Genomic DNA, 19,217 nt, shown 5'->3' with positions numbered 1-19,217 from the left:
GGTGCTGCCACACCCCCTGGCTGGAAGGGGTCTCCATCATATATATGGTTTGCAGGTTGGGTCAATGGCTCTCAGCACCCCCACTATACAAATTGTTCCAGCACCCCGATTCTATCCGTGCCTCTATCACAGAGCTGCTAGGTGATGCTGGTCAAGTCACCTAAACCAAACTTTCCACACTTGGAAAATTGTGTGTGCCTCATTTTCTCGGTGCCTGACTTGAGACCCTGGAGTCTGATATGCAGAAGTGCTGATGTCAGCGCTCCCCTGCTCTGGCTCCCGCAACTCTGAGAGATGGGAAAGGCTTGTCTGGGCCAGCAGGGGAAAGAAAACCCATAGCCCATTTAAGGATTGCACACATCCCTTGTGGGTTTGTGATTAAACAATCCTTCATAGCCCCCATGTGCCACCATGCCCTCTTAATTAGCCAAACTGGAAGCACCTGCTCTGGCACAGGGACGCTAGACCTGCATCATTTACAGGGGCCAGGCATCCTGTAACCGTCTCAGAATTATAAATAAAAATCTAATTCTGCCAAGCCTATCTATACTGCAATCATGGGCTATGATTGCAGCTGGAGCCAACATGCTCCACCTAGCTTTAATCTAGCTAGCCCAGGTCCTGGAGCAGTGAAGCTGCAGTAGCGTGTGCTTTAGCACAGGCTAGCCCTGCAAGTAGAGTAATAATAACTCAGGATTCCAGGTGGGCTTGTACAGCCCATGCTGAAGCATGCACTGCCACAGCTTCACTGCTCTGGGACCCAAGCTGGCTAGATCAAAGCTATCTCAAGTATATCTACTCAAGCTGCAATCACAACCCATGACTGCAATACAGATATACCCTGAGTGCAAAGGGCAGCAACCTTTCACTTTCCACTGAGCACCCACAAGGTCTTAGGAGATCAAGGCAGACTTTTACACGCAAACACTGAGTAAACAGAAGATAAGGTGTAAGCTCTGCAATCACACAGGCACTTTCAGTTTCAGACAACATCATCTGAACCAATCAGGCTCATTATCCTCAAATCCGATTAAACCTTTCCATTCCCCATTGTCTGGTACGCTGTATGGTGAGATTGGTGGACAGCAGCCAGTTCAGCATTCAGATTCCTGGACAGGTTTGTATTACTCCAGATGAATTCTTCAAAGGAAACTATAAATGCTAAAGAAGTGGTCACATTCACAGTTTTATGTTAACTTGTTTTATATGTCTGTCAGTTCAGAGAAATTCCCCAGTACGTATTATTTTCTGTTGAACACAATATTGTGTCAGTCTTGGTGCTTTTGTAACTTTAGCTGAGAGTATTAAGCATCCTTACTAGGAATGGACAAACGCTTCTAGGTAAGTATCTCCTCCTAAATCTTTGCCCGTTTTTAAACCAAACCTTTAAGATTTGGCTATTTCCAATTACAGTCAGGATAAGGAATTGACAGTGCCAGAAGTCTTCTGAGAGAGGGTGTTCTTGTCCAGATTTCCAGATTAATTCTATGTAGAGAAATGTTTGGATTGCATCTCAACTTGGACCAGTTAGCGACTTGTCCATGGCTAATCCTGGCTTTTGGGAAAAAGGGATGGAGACAAAATTGCTGAATAAAACATCTCTACAAAGGATCCAGGTGTCTCTTCATCTCATTTACTTTGTAAAATTGCTGAAAGTTTCTCTGGGATGCTGGGATTTTGAGTCACTTATCAGCAGGCTTTGGCTGTTTTAATTACTTGAGGACATTGAATAGCTGATTAGAATCCATTTTGGGCTACTACATTTTCAATCCCTTCCGCGTGAGCCAACTGTGTTCCATACAGCAGCTGTACTAACCTCTGACTAGTAGTTGGCTTTACAAAAGGCTACCTACTGAGAGCATCTGCCATGAAATTCATTCTCCCAGAAATGCTTAATCTCAAAATTACATGGTATGAGTTATATAGTCCATCGCCACAAACAAGAAGCTAGTTGTGAGTTAGTCAGAAAGTAGGTGAAAAGATGATGAATCCTAACTGTTGGAGATTTATCATCTGTCTGAAAGTAATGGCCAATCTTTTCAAACCTGGATGTCTCAGATTGGGTTCCTAGATTCATAATTAGGTTTTAATTTAAAGTGATTTGGTTTTTCAGAGGTGATGAGCAACTTTTGCTTCCCATACTCATTTAGCAGCCTGAAACGGATTTAGGAACTTAACTTTAAGCATCCAGGTTTCAAAATGTTATCTAGAATAGATATTTATTATGGTTGGATTAATCATAAATTTCTTATGTGAGTGGAAGGACCTTGTCTGTGTACTGGATAATTAGACTGTGCACGGGCTCAGAGGTTTGCTTAATCTGTCTTCACATACAAGGACCTATGGATGAGATGACCATTTCCAAATCTTCAGGGGAAGCATCAGTGGATAAAATGTAATTGTCTCTGAAATCAGAATGTGCTCATACCATGCAAATCTCAGAGCCTCTTTCAGTGTCTGCAAAGCATTATCACATTGTGGTTGCACTATGATTGTGATGGACACATTCAAGACTTTGACTGCATATTCGATCAACTATGAGACAAAATGGGACAAAACTTAAGATCTTATTCTGCTGATCCTATGGATAATGGGTGCAGACATTCTCTACCATGGGATCTTAGGCAAGAAAGTTTGTTTCCTTGCAAATTTCTGATTAATGTATCATCAGACATTAAAATTATTCCTTGATGTCTTAAAGTGAACTCTCCTAGAGGAGCAAATGCTCCAAAGCTGACATAAACACACCAAAACAAAAAACGCTGGACATTTATAGGATCGTCAGTTCTCACAAGATATGATGATTTTTCTTAAAGCCCCAGCTCTGGAGTTCTGTAATAGTGAGAGTGTCAACTTTCATATTTTAAACAGTACATTTTAGTTTCTTGGTTGTAGAGAAAAACTTGAAAACATGACCTGCATGTGTCCTAAAGACTCTAAAACCAAACTTAGTGTAATGATTCTGGGGGACTTGACTCATGAATTTTGAATGTTCAGGTTTGGCAATATTGCATATGAGACCACTATACTTCCAGGTGATAGATTAACCCTTTCTGTTGTCCTGGACCAAGCCTAAAATATTGCCTCCCAGCTGGCAAACAAATGTATTTAAAATTATCTGCCCCTTTTATCCTCAGTCATTTGCCTCGATACTGAATTTGGCAAATGGTATAAAAAAACAAATCCTCAGGAATGTATGAGACTGCGTGTCCCAGTGATCAGGGGATTATCCAGTGAACCAGAGCAAGATGGATGACCAGTAGGAATCAAAATAAAAATGGCAATGTTACCAAAAATTGCCTTTGTATCCATTTTCTCTCTCAACTACTGGATATTGCTTGTTTACTGCGTCGCATGGTTGCTATTGCTCTACTCAGCCCACTGATTAATGTGTCACTGCTTAACATCATTCTAATAAAGAATGCTAGACTGTTACACTTGCAGTAAGGCAGATGGTTGTCTTTGTGCAGCCCCAGGGCTTTACTTTCTATGTGTTTTTTAGCTTCCTGGAAAGGCATAGTGTTCAGTACATTGCTATTCAGAAGAAGGGAGGGATTGCTGGGATATGGACAGAGTGCACCGCAGTATTTCGCTCTCAGTTCTGTCTGTGCTGGCTACAGTCCAGTAGTGAGCTGTTGGGTACAACCTTTGATCTCTGCCAGTGTTGATTCTGCCACTCAGTAAACTGTTTGGTAAGATAGATATGTGGCACCATCCACATTTACATAGAGGAGACAAGATGCAGAGATTCTGTTCACTAATAACTGTTGCCTGGAGTAGTTTCTTTGCACCAGGCTCAGAATGGTAATACCCTGATTTTACGATACAATGAAAATAGAATGTGGCATGGCTTTCTCCTTAATCTGATTTAGGACAAATCATTGCAGCTTGGAACCATCTCCATTCCTGCCACAACTTTTCTTATCCTATTGCAATGGCTTGCAGCAATTTATGATACTACTCTTAGAGTCAATCATAGGGGCATAGGGTTAGAAGGGACTACAAGGGTCATCTAGTCTACCCCCATGCAAAGAAGCAAGATTTGTTGTGTCTGAATCATCCAAGACAGATGGCTATCCAGACTCTTTTTGAAAACCTCCAGTGAAGTAGCTTCCACAACTTCCCTAGGCAGTTTATTCCATTTTCCTATTGTTCTTACAGTTAGGAAGTTTTTCCTGAAGCTTAATCTAAATCTGCTATGCTGTAATTTTGAACCCATTGCCTCTGGTCCTGCCTTCTTTGGCAAGAGAGAACAACTTTTTCTCCATCTCTTTAATGGCAGCCTTTCAAGTGTTTGAAAACCGCTATCGTGTCCCACCCTTAATCTCCCCTTTTTCCAAACGAAACATATCCAGTTCCTTTGCTCATATGGCTAACATTTCATCCCTTTGATCATCTTTGGATCCTTTCCAGTTTCCGTACATCCTTTCTATATATTGGTGACCAAGATTGGACAAAGTAGAGCAGTATTGTCCCCTCCCATGACTTGCATGCTCACAGGCACCAGCTTTCCATGGCACCGTTGGGTGCTCACACCTGCCACCTTCCTACCCCTATTGGACCCCTCCTCTAATCCCCACCTTGGCCCCACTTCTTCCCCAAGCATGCGGCATTCCTCCTCCCCCTAGCCGTGCGAAACAGCTGGGAGAGAGGAGAAGCAGGATTCAGTAGCACACTCAGAGGAGGAGGCAGAGGTGAGCTGGGGCGGGAAGCTGCCAGGGGGTGCAGAGCACCCAACAATTTTTCCCCAGAGCACCCACAGAGTCGGCGCCTATGTGCATTCTATGCTTCTGTTAATGCAACCTAAAATTGCATTTGCTTTTTTTCCCCAAAAAAAGCATTGCATTGTTGACTCATGGTGAGATTGTGATTCACCACAACTCCCAGATCTTTTACATCAGTTCTTCTGCCAAGCCAGTTATCCCCCATTCTGTAAGCTGCAGAATGGGGGATAACTTCTTTAAGTGGTTTTTCTTCTTTAAGTGTAGCCTTTTACGTTTGTCTTTGTTGAATTTCATTTTCTTGTCTCCAATTTGTCAAAATCCCTTTGAATTTTAGTTCTATCCTCCAAAGTGTTCGCAACCCTCTCTAGCTCTGTGTCACCTGCAGATATGGTCAGTATGATCTCTATTTCTATATCCAGGTCATTAATAAAGATGTTAAATAACACCAGACCCAAAACTGATCCTTTTGGAACCCCACTTGAGACCTCTTTCCAATTGAGCTTCATTCCATTAATACTCTGTTTGCACTTGTTAACCAATTATATATCCACATAGTGGTAGGTCTGCCAAGCATGTATTTCTCCAGTTTACTTATGAGAATGTCATGTGGGACTGCATCAAAAGCCTTGCTAAACTCCAGATATATTCTATCCACCACAGTTCCCCTGTCCACTAAACCAGTTATCTTGTCAAAGAAGGAAATCAGGCTGGGCTGGAATGATTTAGTAAATCCATGCTGGCTAGTAGTGCTCACCCCTCATCCTACAGGCATTTGCAAATTCCTAGCTCCTTAAATGTCATCTCTCTGTGATAGAGACCCACATATCTCTCCCTCCTGCCTGGGATTTTTCCAGGTGGCACAGTTCCCTGCCTATAGTGCGATATTCCATAGAATCATAGAACTGGAAGGGACCTTGAGAGGTCATCAGGTCCAGTCCCCTGCACTCATGGCAGGACCAGCACCATCTAACCAGCTCTTAAAAATCTCCAATGGGAGATTCCACAATCTCCCTAGGCAATTTAGTCCAGTGCCTAACCACCGTGACAGTTAAGAAGTTTTTCCTAATGTCCAACCTAAACCTCCCTTGCTTCCATTGCTTCTTGTTCTATCATCAGAAGTTAAGGAGAATATTTTTTCTCCCTCATCTATTCTTCCATTTAGTCTCACTTGTCTGTGAGAGTCATTCCTTTAACTACAATGGTCTTTGGGTCATGTTACCAGGTAAGGCTATATATATAGGCTGTTACACACAAATGCTGATTCCCCTATGAATACCTTAATCTTTCCAAATCTGTCAAGGATTACACTTTTCTCCTTTACATGTGCAGATACACATCAAGACAGTCTGCCTAAACAGGCCAGCATCTGCACTTTGCTTTCTCTTTGAAGGCTATGAAGAACATAATGGCCCACAGTTACCACACAGCTCTTTATAAGCAAGCACATTTATTCTTAAGTTGAAAGCATTACAGAGAAGACATTAAAAAAACAATAAAAGAACCTACACACATGCTAAAAACTGCATTAGGCCACTCCAGATCCAACTTCTGACTCTGGTATATGCCAGTCCTTGAAAACCCACAACTGGTTTTTACTCATGGAATGACAAGGTAGACTAGGCCCAGAGGCCCCTTGCTGGAGGCCTCAGGATCCTGCTACACTTGTCCCAGAAAAGAAGCAGTGGAGCGGTTCTCCCAGCAGGCTAGAGTTCCTGCAGGGGAAGTAGCCAATCAGAGAGGCTGCAGCAAGTCAGGGCCCAGGAGGGCCCTATAAAAAGGAGCAGTAGAGCCAGAGACAAGCAGTTCCTTACTTGAGCTAGAGAAATGCAGATGGTGCTCCTAGCCAAGGGGAACTGCAGGATGATGGACAGCTCACTGTTAGTAGGGACCAGGGGATCAAGGAAGAGGTGCTGGCTGGCTGGCTGCTGGGCCTGAGCTTAGAAGAGTCCTGAGCTAAGGGTAAGGTGTTGGTGAAGGCTAGAGTTGCAGGGATGTGGTCCAGGGAAATGAAGGCAGTTTTGCTAAAGGGACACAGCAGCGCTTGGCTGCTATTCTTAGGGTCTGTGGGCTGGGACCTGGAGTAGTGGGGATGGGCCTACAATTGGACAGAAGTAAACCCCCAGAAAGAGACTGAACTATCAGGAGGCCCAGCTGGAGAGCTGAGGCCAGACCAGACTAAGAGGACAAAATCATTGCCTCCAGGAAGGAAGCCCTGGGGATATGATCCGATACAAGGGCCAGGACTGGTTTTAAAGACTGCAGACACACCCAACCAGAAGGGGGCACTCGTGAGAGGTGGGTGCCATGCCATTACACATGGTCATAACCGTCTGAGATTCAGAACCAGAACCACCATGAGTGGTTCAGTCTTTCCTTTTCTACATCTCGGGCCTTTTATCTTGGCCTCATTCATATTACAGGAAGTTAGCAGACAATGGATCACTCCTCAGGACATAGCTTCAACAGCTGGGATTTTGTGTAACAGGAGGCAGGGAATTTGCATTCATCTCCTGCTAAATATTCCGTAGGTCTCAAATCTGTCACATCTCCCCCCACCAGAGGTTACATGTAGACCTGGCCCACAATAATACATAAATTATTCATTTAATTCAATGGACTCCAAAGATATTTAAACTTCAGTTAGGTAGGTCTCCCAAGGAAATGGCAGGAAATTGCCATATCTGTCACCACCTGTGACAGGGTGCTGGGCAGGAACCACTGAGCCAGCCCTCTGTCACGCCAGCTCCAATTAAGGTAGGTAAATTGGAGCTGCCTAGAGAAACCTGTACCTGATTGGTGAATGGGAAACAGCTGCCAGGCTAAATTAGCCTGTGGCTACATACAGGGCCAGAGGAAGGAAGGATGTGGGGAGCCAGAGAGTGGTAGCTCTTCCCTCCTAGTTGTAGAAGCTGAGACGTCCTTATGGCCGAAAACTCAAGCTGTATGGGGCGAGAAGGTGGTGGAGACCGCACGCTGTAAATAAACTGCAGCAGTGATTGCTGAGCCCCAGTGTTTCTGAGTAGTTTATGAACACAGCAGAGGCAGGAGCAAAGGGGTCCCTGCTATTGTTACACCCCAATGGCCCCCTCCCTCAGGGAGTCCCCGGGGAAGGCAGATCAGCATTGTATGTGGCTAACGCTGCTGCAAACATCACAAAGCATTTTGGAGAGGGTCAGAGGTGTGTGAATGGGGAATGGAAGATTCCTTTGCAGGAGTATGAGAGGCGAGGGACCGGGGGAAAGCAGAGAATGGGTTAACTCAGCACTTTAGCTAACTTTTTCTGAAGATAAAATGCTGGCCCCAGGCCAAGGTCATGGGCTTGACGAGAAATCTACAGACAAGAAATCTACAGCTGCCCAGTTGTGAGAAGAGGAGAACTAAGTGGAGCAGATCTGCAAAGATAGCAGTGAAAACAGAGCAAATGAGGCGGCAACAGTGAAGGCCAGCAGAAGGGAAAACAAATTCTCCAGAGCCGGTGTGTTTTGGACAGCCAAGAAGGCCACAGCAAGCTGGTTTAGACTGACACAAAGAGCACCAGAAGCAGAGGTCCCTGAGTGGAATACCCCCCACAAGGACCCCAGGACTTAAAACCCTCCTGAGAGCTGAAGCAACTCAGAGATTACAGCAGATTTCCTGGATGACCTGGGCCCAGGACAGCACTCTCGTCCACCCTTCCCCCTCCTTCTTCTTCTTATGTTACAGTTTTGGGTAGTGCGTTTGTGAGTGTTAATGGGTTAGGGCTTGAGGCTCTAATGCTTGCTTTCTTCCCCTGAGTGACGTGGGAGCGTTCCCAGCACTCTGCTGTTGTTTTCTTATTTTTATCAATAAAGTTTTAAAATCTAGACACTTGATGCGTTCGTCATCTCCTCCACAAACGATCCTGTGGCGTCAGCCTGATCAACTGACGCTCCAGGCAGAATGGTAACAAAAATGTCACACTACACCATCCTTATTGTAAATCATTCTGATCCTTATCTATTTCCTCATTCTGGTACATACTTCTCAGTACTTTGTTATTTCTGAGGTTCTCTGTCCCATTGCAACTTTCCAACTGTCTCAATACCTGATGGGGTAGGCATTGTTTATGTCCTTTTTAGTAGTTTATCATTTATACATTTTGTGGTTAATACATTGTAAAAATATATCTTAAAAACAGATTTCAAAATAGGATAAGTAAAATAGGCCAATACTGCACACTGAAATAACATTATTTGTTAGACATTCTTTATCTTAACTGCAAAGCATCATCTGATTCATAGATTCCAAGGCCAGAAAGGACCATTTTGATCATCTAGCCTGATCTTTTATATAACATAGGCCATAGAACATCCCCAAAATAAATCCTAGAGCAGATCTTTTAGAAAAACATCCAATCTTGATTTTTAAATTGTCAGTGATGGAGAATCCACCACTACCTTGGTAAGTTGTTCCAATGGTTAATCACCCTTTAAACAATGTATGCCTTATTTCCAATCTGAATTTAACTAGCTTCAATTTCGAGCCATTGGATTGTGTTATAGCTTCCTCTGTTAGACTGAAAAGCCCATTATTAAATAGTGGACCCGTTGTCTAGCAGCGGTCGCACCAGTGCCAAATAAAGAGGTAAAATAACCCCTCTATTTCTACTCAAGACTCCACTGTTTATGCATCCAACAAGCACTTTAGCTGTCAGTGTGACATCATGGCCAAAAGGGCTATGTTCAGTTGATTAGCCACCATGATCTCCAAATCTAGTTCAGAGTCACTGCTTCCCAGGGTAGTGTCCCCCATCATGTTAGTATGGCCTATATTCTTTTATCCTAGATGTATACCTTTATATTTAGTTTGTATTAAAACACATATTGCTTGCTTGTACCCAGCTTACTAAGTGATCCAGATCGGTTTGCATCAGTGATCTGTCCTCTTCATTATTTACCACTCCCCCAATTTTTGTGTCATCTGCAAATTTTATCAGTGATTTTATGTTTTCTTCTAGGTCATCAATAAAACCTGTAAATAGCATAGGGCCAAAAACCAATCCATGCAGCACCCCCCTAGAAACGCACCAATTTGATGATGATTCCCCATTTACAATACATTTTGAGATCCATCAGTTAGCCATCTTTTAATCCATTTATGTGTGCCATGTTAATTTTTTACATCTTTCTTGTTTTTTAATCAAAATGTCATGTAGTACTTAGTCAAATGCCTTATAGAAGTCTAAATATATTATATCAACATTAATACCTTTAGCAACCAAACTTGTAATCTCATGAAAAAAGATAACAAGTTAATTTGACAGGATCTATTTTTCATAAGCCCATATTGACTGGCATTAAATATATTATCCTCCTTTAATCCTTTATTAATTGAGTCCCACATCAGCAGTTCCACTAGCTTGGGATAAGTGTCAGACTGATAGGCCTATTATTATCTGTGTCATCCTGTTTACCCTCTTTAAATATTGGCACAGTATTAGCTTTTTTTCCAGTCTTCTGGAACTGCAGTGTTCCAAGACTTATTGAAAATCAGCATTAATGAGCCAGCATTATCCTCACCCAGCTCTTTCAAACCTCTTGGATGGAATTTATAAAATCAGCAGATCCTGATAATGTCTAACTCTAGTAGCTGTTGTTTAGCATTGCTTCTGGGAAAGCCTTAACATCTCTCTTGGCCCATTAGGCTCAAAGTTAAAGGACTAATATGTACATCAAGGGTGGGAATACATTATTGTCATTTCTCAGTTATAACACTAGTTGGTCTGGGTTTCACCTCAGGGCATTGCAACATCTTCATAGATGATTGTATACTTAAATATGCATCTGGTGGAAAGATAGGTAACCAGCCTGTTACTCATAAGTTTATCATTTCCTTCCAGCCCTTGGCATATCTTAAAGGAGCAGAGATGGTCACAGGTATTCTCTGGTGTTGTAGTGGGTGTGGGCTGAACAGGAATGGGAGGTGACTGATTCGTATGCTGACTATGGATTGTTTGATTGTCCACTATAGGAGTTACATATACCAATGGTGGGCAGTGTGCAGCCTGCGGGCCACATGTGGCTCGACGGGTAATCCGCTGGTAGGCTGCAAGACAGTTTGTTTACATCGACCGTCTGCAGGCATGGCCGCCCACAGTTCCCAGTGCTCGCGGTTCGCTGTTCCCGGCTCAGGTTGCCCACTACAGCATTAAACAGTTCTACATGTGTAATGCTAGTTACTTAAACACAGGCACTCACAATTTATGTGAAAAACTTCACTGCTGCTCCCCCCTCCACCACCGAGCACTTCATTTTAGCAAGAATTTTAGCTAACAACCGATGCATTTTTAACATTACTAAATGAAAATAATATAAAAATTAAGAACATAATAACGGCCGTACCAGATCAGACCAAAGGTCCGTCCAGCCCAGTATCTGTCTACTGACAGTGGCCAATGCCAGGTACCCCAGAGGGAGTGAACCTAACAGGCAATGATCAAGTGATCTCTCTCCTGCCATCCATCTCCATCTTCTGACAAACAGAGGCTAGGGACACCATTCCTTACCCATCCTGGCTAATAGCCATTTATGGACTTATCCATCATGAATTTATCTAGTCCTCTTTTAAATGCTGTTATAGTCCCAGCCTTCACAACTTCCTCAGGTAAAGAGTTCCACAAGTTGACTGTGCACTTCATGAAGAAGAACTTCCTTTTATTTCTTTTAAAACAATTTTTGTGGTGCGCACTATTTTGGGGTCATAGCCATTATTATATTATTGTAACATCAATTTTTTTTGCAAATGGCAGTTATAAATATGTCCATATATTTCTGCCTCAGTGAATAATTTAATTACAAAGTTTTTTTTCTATGAATCAAAACTTTTTGTCCAAAGAAAGAAAAAACTAAAAGGTCAAAACTTCAATATAATTGTGAAATAATATTAATAAGATCATAGCCTTTTCTTAAGTTATATAAACTATTACATTCTAATATAGCTATGAGTGTATTACAGGCAAATATTGTATTTTACTTGGCTAGTTATTTTGCTAATTGTTAAACCTAGAAAAAAATTAATTTATTTTTAAAGAAGTTTCTATCTTTTGTCATAAGTTTATTAGCCTTGAGGTAAGGTCTTCCACAGCAGTGGGTAATTGTATACCTCTTTGTATGGGCTCTCTTACTAACTGTTGAATAAATCATCTTTGATTGGATTTGTCCGAAGTCTGTCATTGTTAAATAAATCTCAGCTCAAGGAAGCATTACTCATTGAACCTATAATCACAATTAAAATTGCTATTGATTTTTTGGTTATTGATTCCTGACAAATTATAGATAATTGATTATTGGCTATGAACAAATGACACCTGAACCAGGAACTCAATGGGGCTATTGATTGGTCTGGCAGGATGGAATCATGATCTGCCTGCCAGAAGTAGGACTCAACAGTATCAAGGATTGGTGTCTTACTCGGATGTTCATAGCACCACAGCACACCCTGTTCACAGGCTTTCAGATCCATTTCTGTATCGATACATACATGAATATCCGAACAGAATAAATATTTGAATCACCACTTTGGGGTTACTGTCAGAACATCGGCAGGCTGGACACAGACTGTCAAACTACAGGAAAGGTCTTCCATAGCCGTTGGTAATTGTGTGTGTCATTGTTCATGTACTATCTTTGCTAACTATTTGATTAATAAATCCAGTCAATGCTGACTTATTTGAGGTCTGTTCTTTTAATCAAATTTGAATTTGAGAGCATGCCATTGATTACATATATAAACACAATTAAAATTCCTACCAGTTACTGGCTGCTGATTAACTGGTTATTGATTATTGACAAGTTGATTATCAACATCCCTGAAGCAAAGGAGAGGGAGATCATGGGGAGCACTCCTGTCCTCAGCAGCAGAGGGGAAGCTGCACCCCAACTTTCCTCTGCCCCTCCCACAACCCATTGAGCCCCATGGGCACCTAAGGGGGGGAAGGGTCTAATGAGCAGAAGGGAGTGAGAAGAGCATGAAGCAAAGCTACTTCCTTATCTCCCAGCTGGTGTCTCACAGCTTTGGCTCCCCTTGGCCATTGTCAATGGGACAGGAGAAACCAGGCCCTATGTTTGGATCTGAAGGAATCTTCCCAGTGATTTGAATATAATGGGATCGGTAAAGGAGGCGATCCCTGACCGGTGATGTTACGAGCAAAAGGGCCTGCTCTGCAGGACTTGGATCACCAAAATGTTTCATGCTGGTTTATATCATGGTGCTAGATCCATGTAGAACTGATTCAATCATGTACAAGAGCGCACTGCCTTTGTTGTCAGTCCTAACTTGACCTTTTTCCAGGGAACCAATTGAGCAATAATCATGTGGGTGATGGGGAAAGCTTATTAGAGTACCAGGCTGACAATCTGAACTACGAGGAGTAGTTTGTCTTTACAATAAGAGTACATTTGCATAGCACATTGCTGACTTGTTGTTTTCTCTTAAAATATGTTATTGCCTTTTATGAGGTGATCTTATATTTACTGTTCGTTTGTTTGTTTTTTACAGCTCCAACAGAGACTTCTCCATAAACACTACTAGCCTCTAAAGCTTCTGTCCTGCCAGGTGATATGAAAGTGAACTTTACTTCGTGAAAAGCATAACAAATGGCACTGCCAGAAGGTAACCAGGAAGAATTGAAAGATTAACTGAAATACAACCATTCAGTCATGATGATACATTCTGGAAAGTCCTGGTTTGCTGTGGTATTAAAATATGGTGCATAAAATACAGTGCCAATTTGTTCAAAGTGGTCATTGACAGACCATTAGCTGGAAAATTGTTTCCAGTTTTCATCACTGTGCATAACTTTGAGTTCCCATTAGGGGACTATCTGTGCCCTTCACTAGAAGTTCTGTTTTAGCATGGCAACTACTGGATTATTTTATTATGTATGCAGATGGCATGATGATGTTTTAGGAAAAACTTACAGCAGTTCTTCAACCTCAGTAAAAATGTTCACAATATTAGACCCCCAATAGGAATGTAAACGTCTTGTATATGTTAGTTATACAGTCTAATGGTATTCTGTTTAACTATATGTGATCTCCGCACAGAAGAGTTAGCACATTCTATACATGTCAGGAAAGGTCTTTTCTTTATTTCAATACTAAAATACGTTTCAGTACCTACACTAAGACTGTATCTAAAATAGAACCCATACTTGCATATATTCACAGATTCATGGGAGATTGCATAGATAGATTTGCCCATGGCATGTATGCCACTAGATGTATTTTACTGAGACTTACTGAACAGCTGTCATGGAGGTAGCCAGGAGTATGGGAGGCTGAATGGGCTGTCAAACATTGCATCTGCTGTCCCCCACCCTCACCAATAAACCAAGCAGTCCGCATTTCTGTTGTGCCAATGTGAGGTTCCCATTAAATTGTAAAGGAAAAGATCCCTTCTCTGAGATACATTGTGCCCATGGCTTTGGTCTACATTAAACACAGGAGAGACTGGAGACATCCTGGTTCTTCTGCTAATCACTATTTTTTGGGAGTGGGGCAGTGAATTACAACTTGCAGAGTCCAAACAAAACCTCTTGAAGATAGTAAAGAGTGAGAGGTGGACTAGATGCTCCCACTCTGTATGGTACCTCATAGAGGACAGACACCTCCATTAACATTTCCTCCTCTTTCTACCCAAAACACTTTTTTTTTTTTTAAGTCTGAAGTGAGGTTTAGGTAAATGGTTCTAATAACCCTTTGGGCATTCTGTAGCAGGCTCAAGACTGTTGCATTCACATTGAGCATTGTTATTTGTTGTTCAGTCTCTAAGTGGCTGACATCACGGGTTGTGTCACAGCTGGCTGTGGTACAGTTTTCATCCATGGAGACTTAATGGAAGTACTTTTCATCCCACCCCTCACATTGGGGCCTATTTGAAACAGACTATTTACAATGAAGTAAATTAAATAGTCAGCAGCATCACAAGGGACCAGCCTGGTGGTTCTTGCAGTTCCTAAATCAAAGATGGCACTTTTGGTAGCCAAAGAACATCTTTCTCTCCAGCCTAATGGACTATCACTTAGTCCATCTGCCAAACCTGTGGAGAGCCTTCCATGTTGGAAACTTAGATACCAATAGTGGAGAGAAGATGAATCTTAATGGGATTACAGTAAGACAAAGAGCTATTTTTGAGGAAATTCATGTGATACACGCTTAGAAGCTATTCTATACCCTACTAGTGATTGTAAGATCAACCAATTAGAGCACCGTTGCACCCAAAGTGTATATTTTTGGCTTTTTCAGATGCGTGTGTATTTGTCAGAACTTTTCACCCATCCCTGATATGTAAACAGTATATATACTTTTTGGAAGATATAAAAAAAAGTCAGGCTCAGCATGTTGGCTACTGTATAATATCAATTTAGAACACAATTATAATTAGTTAGGGCCAAGATTTTCAAAAGTGTCTAGTGATTGTTGGGTACTTAACTTGACACTTTAAAGGAGCCTGATTTTCAGAAAATGCTGAAAATCAGATCTCTTTAAAGTTTCTCAAATTGGGCATCCAGAACTTTCAGGCATCCAGAATCACAAGGCACTTTTAAAAATCATGGACTTTAATTTAGGTTGGTTAGAAAAACTTCAGTAAAGGCATAAGAATAATATCCTCTAAGTGCGAAGTTGCTAGAGCAATATTTTAGCAATGTGCACTTTTTAGAGTTGTCCATAGATTTGCAAGTTGACTTTTTTTAGAAATTGGTCATGTGCATTGCAGAATTTCATTAAAAGTTTTAGCACATTTAATAGGCCTTTCCTATTCTGTTTTAGAATGGTCATTTTCCTAAGTCACTTATATTGCTATTGCTGTTTTTAAAAAAGAAAAGTTTATCAGTTTGTTTAAAATAAAACAAAAAAAGAGAGAGATACTTATATGTTAAGGATCCTCTTTTACTGTACTCAAGTTTACTACATAGTAATACATTCTAGAATAATTCAAATGATAAAGTTAAGATTGTCACATATGGTTACTATATGGGTGTGAGAGAAAAAAATGGTTAGGTAAAATGTTTTTATATCAGTGTTAGTTTAAACGTCTGCTAGTACATGGGCATGAACTTAAATGTCTGAACTAATCCTCTTAAAGCAGTTTGTTTTAAATGATTCCCAGAGTTTAGTTAGGAGGATGTGGGAAATACAGTGTTAGAGGCACTGAGAAATGTGAAAATAAGGGCCAAGTCCTGGTCCAACTGAATTCAGTGGAGTTTTTTTCAGAGATTTCACGAGGCCACTGTTTGACACTATGCTTGAAACTTACTTAGGCCTCAATCCTACAAAGACCTATGCATGTGAAAAGACTTCAAGCATAAGAATTCTCCCACTCACGTGTGTAAGTGTCTGCAGGAGCAGGGCCATAAGGAGCTTACTGTATATTTGATTTGTATTTAACTAGTCACCACGTTTAATCACTGTTACTCTCTGAAAAAGTAGGCCATGCTTCCTCAGGGATATTTATGGAATTATTATACATCCACTGAACAATTGTCTGAATCCCAACACATTCCTCTGAAAAGTGTGTAATATAAATAAGGGTAGGAAGGGGGTTACATTATTGTGAATGGAGCTGAGTACTGTGTTGTGAGAGAGGCTATGGAAAGCTGTCATGTTTTTATGCTGAACACCTTATTAATAGCAGACCCCTCCACTTCTTTTCCCTGGGTCCCAAGAATAGATCCATGGAACGAATGCTCTGTCTACAGTCATAATTAATTTATTGCAAGGGTGCCAAGACTAAGCCAACATGAAAGGGAAGGAATAAATTCATTCCTGCAAAAGGAAGTGAATTTAAATATACCCATAGCCATTAGTCCTGTGTAAAAGCAGAGTAGGAGACTAATGCCATTGTGTTAGAATAGCAGATCTCAGTCAGCCGTGTGTGTGTGTGTGTGTGTGTGTGTGTGTGTGTGTGTGTGTGTGTGTGTGTGTGTGTGTGTGAGTGAGTGAGAGAGAGAGAGAGAGAGAGAGAGAGAGAGAGAGAGAGAGGTGGTGTTGGTGGTGAATTTAATTGGTTGGGCATGTACTTTGCATTATCACTCAGTATCACCATTACATTTACCACTGTGACACTGGCAATTGAACTACCACAGACTTGACTACTACCTCTAAAATACGGGTAAACAATAATAGTATCACTATCAAAATACTTCTATCTCAGCACCCAGTCCTGTAGCCTTGCTCCCATGAATGGTCCAATTGCCTGCTGCCCTTATTCACATGGACCCATATGTGAGTAAAGGCTGCAGCATCAGAGGAGTTTTCACAGAGGCCAGGCCATCTTAGCTACTTCAGATAATGTCTTTTCTTATACTAGGAGGGCAAAAGAATCACCAGCCTGCATAGGAAAATATACTACATGTGAAAATATGTTACATGCTTTTTATTCCCTATTTTTAGCTATATTGTTTGCTTTGTCTGAAACTGTCACATAACTGATTTGTTAAGAAAGATAAAGTCTTACAGACAAGAAGCTCACAAAAGCTGTATTAGCTCTTTGGTTTTGCCAATCCATCTGTACCCAAGTGCATTAGCAGGTTCATTCTTCACACTATTTTCCTCTCTATTTTTAAGAGTAATTTTGTGACTTTATAACTAGACTTAAAGCAGCTTCAGACTATTTTAAAGAGAGGCTATCCTTTGAGAGTGACATAATTCTTTATTCTGTAAGGGCTGTGGGGCAGATCCCCAGCTGGTATAAAACAGTAAAGCTTCATTGAAGTTGTTGGAGCTTCACTGATTTATGCCAGCTGTAGATCCAAGCCCATTTTGATGTTTTTTTCTTAAAACAAAATATCAAAAACACTAGAGAGCAATTTTTGAATAATTGGCCTCACACACGGAAAAATAAAATCTTGCATGTTTTACCTCTGTCCTCTAATAACAAATAGTATCTTTGTAAACTCAGTCTCAATGAAAGCCCTCAATACCTGGCTGTGGTACAATAGGCTCTCATCTCTAGACTGTGATCAATATACGATTTTAATGTAGAAAGAAAAGTGTCCTGTGGTTTAATGAGGGTTGATAGAGCCAAAGAAGCAAGATTGCTGTTGACGTTATCTACAGTAAACTTTAGGAAAGATGTTTTGAGTACAAAACACTCCAATACATAACAAATGAAAAAATGGGGAACCTCCCAGCAACGTGTACAAATCTGCAGTTAAGATATGCAGATGATTGATAAGGGAAGCTAAAGGTATCTATGAAATCTCTTTGGTCAGTAGTGTTAAGAATGATAAGAAGGAATTCTTTAAATATATAATGAACCACTGAAATCATAGCAAATTATCTAGGTCCAATACTAGCCAAATATGGTAAAAATATCAATCATGGTGCAGGAAAGGCATAAGTATTCAACAAATATTTCTGTTTTGTGGTTAGACAGAAACAGAATAGTGTAGTCAGATCTTTCTGTGATGATTAAATACTTCCTATTCCATCAGTCACTAGGGAGAATGTTAATCAGCAACTATTAAAGATAAACATTTTAAGTGTGTGGGACTGGATAGCTTATACTCAAGAGTATTTAAAAAATTGACTCTGGAGCGCTCTGAATCATTAATGTTGTGGTTTTGTTTTTAAACAGATTTTAGAACACGGGAAGTTTCAGAGAACTGAAAAAAGCCAGTGTTGTGCCCATATTTAAAAAGAAAAAATGAGATGACATGGGAAACTGTAGGCTGGTTATCATGTCACGTATCCTGGGCAAAATCATGGTCAGGTTGATGTGGAATGCTATCAGCAAAGAATTTTAAAATGTTTGCATAATTAACACCGATCAACATGGTTTTATAGAGCTTATCAAACAAACTTGATATCATTTTTGTGAAATGACAAGTTTGGTTGACAAGGTAACTATGTTGACATAATGTACTTAGATTTCTGTAGGTCATTTGACTTAGTCATGCATTGTATGAAGTGTAGTTGTAGCCGTTCAGTCCCAAGACATTAAAGAGACAAGATGGATGAGATAATGTCTTTTATTGGACCAATTTGTTGGTGAGAGAGACAAAGCTTGAAAACTTGTCTCCCTTTACCAACAGAAGTCGGTCCAATTAAAGATGTTAACTCACCCACCTTGTCTCGCTTAGTTCTGCATGGCATTCTGATTAAAAATAGCACAAAAGCAATGTAGCCCATTTAAATGGATTAAAAATTGGTTAACTGTTAGATTTCAAAAGTAATTGTAAATGTGAAATCATAATCCATTGTGGGTATTTTGAGAGGGGATCTGCAGGGATCATCTCTTGGTCCAGTGTTGTTCAATATCTTTATCAATTATCTGTAAAATATATATATATATATGTAAAAAAATGTAAAATGTACAGATGACACAAGAATTGGTGGAGTTGTAAATAATGGTGTGAAATCAGTTATATAGACTAACCTGGATCTCTTGGTATTGTGGTCTCATTTGAACAACGTGTTTTAAAACAGACAAATGCAACGTCATCATCTAGAAACAAGGAATGCAGGTCACACT

The 19,217-nt window shown here is 40.7% G+C and overlaps 1 protein-coding gene across 3 annotated transcripts in view; it reads left to right on the top strand.

Annotated features, from left to right (window-relative positions):
* SAMD12 (sterile alpha motif domain containing 12) overlaps positions 1–18,710 on the top strand; it is a 239,534-nt gene extending 220,824 nt beyond the window's left edge. For 2 of the 3 annotated variants that reach the window (XM_030553742.1, XM_030553740.1), the window contains exon 5: positions 13,239–16,629. In XM_030553742.1, the coding sequence (XP_030409602.1) occupies positions 13,239–13,261 (23 nt within the window). In that variant the 3' untranslated portion in view covers positions 13,262–16,629. Of the gene's footprint in view, positions 1–13,238; positions 16,630–18,320 lie in introns of those variants that run through there. The other variant, XM_030553741.1, reaches the window with a different exon arrangement.
* The last annotated feature ends 507 nt before the right edge of the window (positions 18,711–19,217 follow it).

Source organism: Gopherus evgoodei, chromosome 2 (genome assembly GCF_007399415.2).
Source record: "Gopherus evgoodei ecotype Sinaloan lineage chromosome 2, rGopEvg1_v1.p, whole genome shotgun sequence".
NCBI lineage: Eukaryota > Metazoa > Chordata > Testudines > Testudinidae > Gopherus > Gopherus evgoodei.
This window is presented reverse-complemented; position numbering and strand designations above follow the sequence as displayed.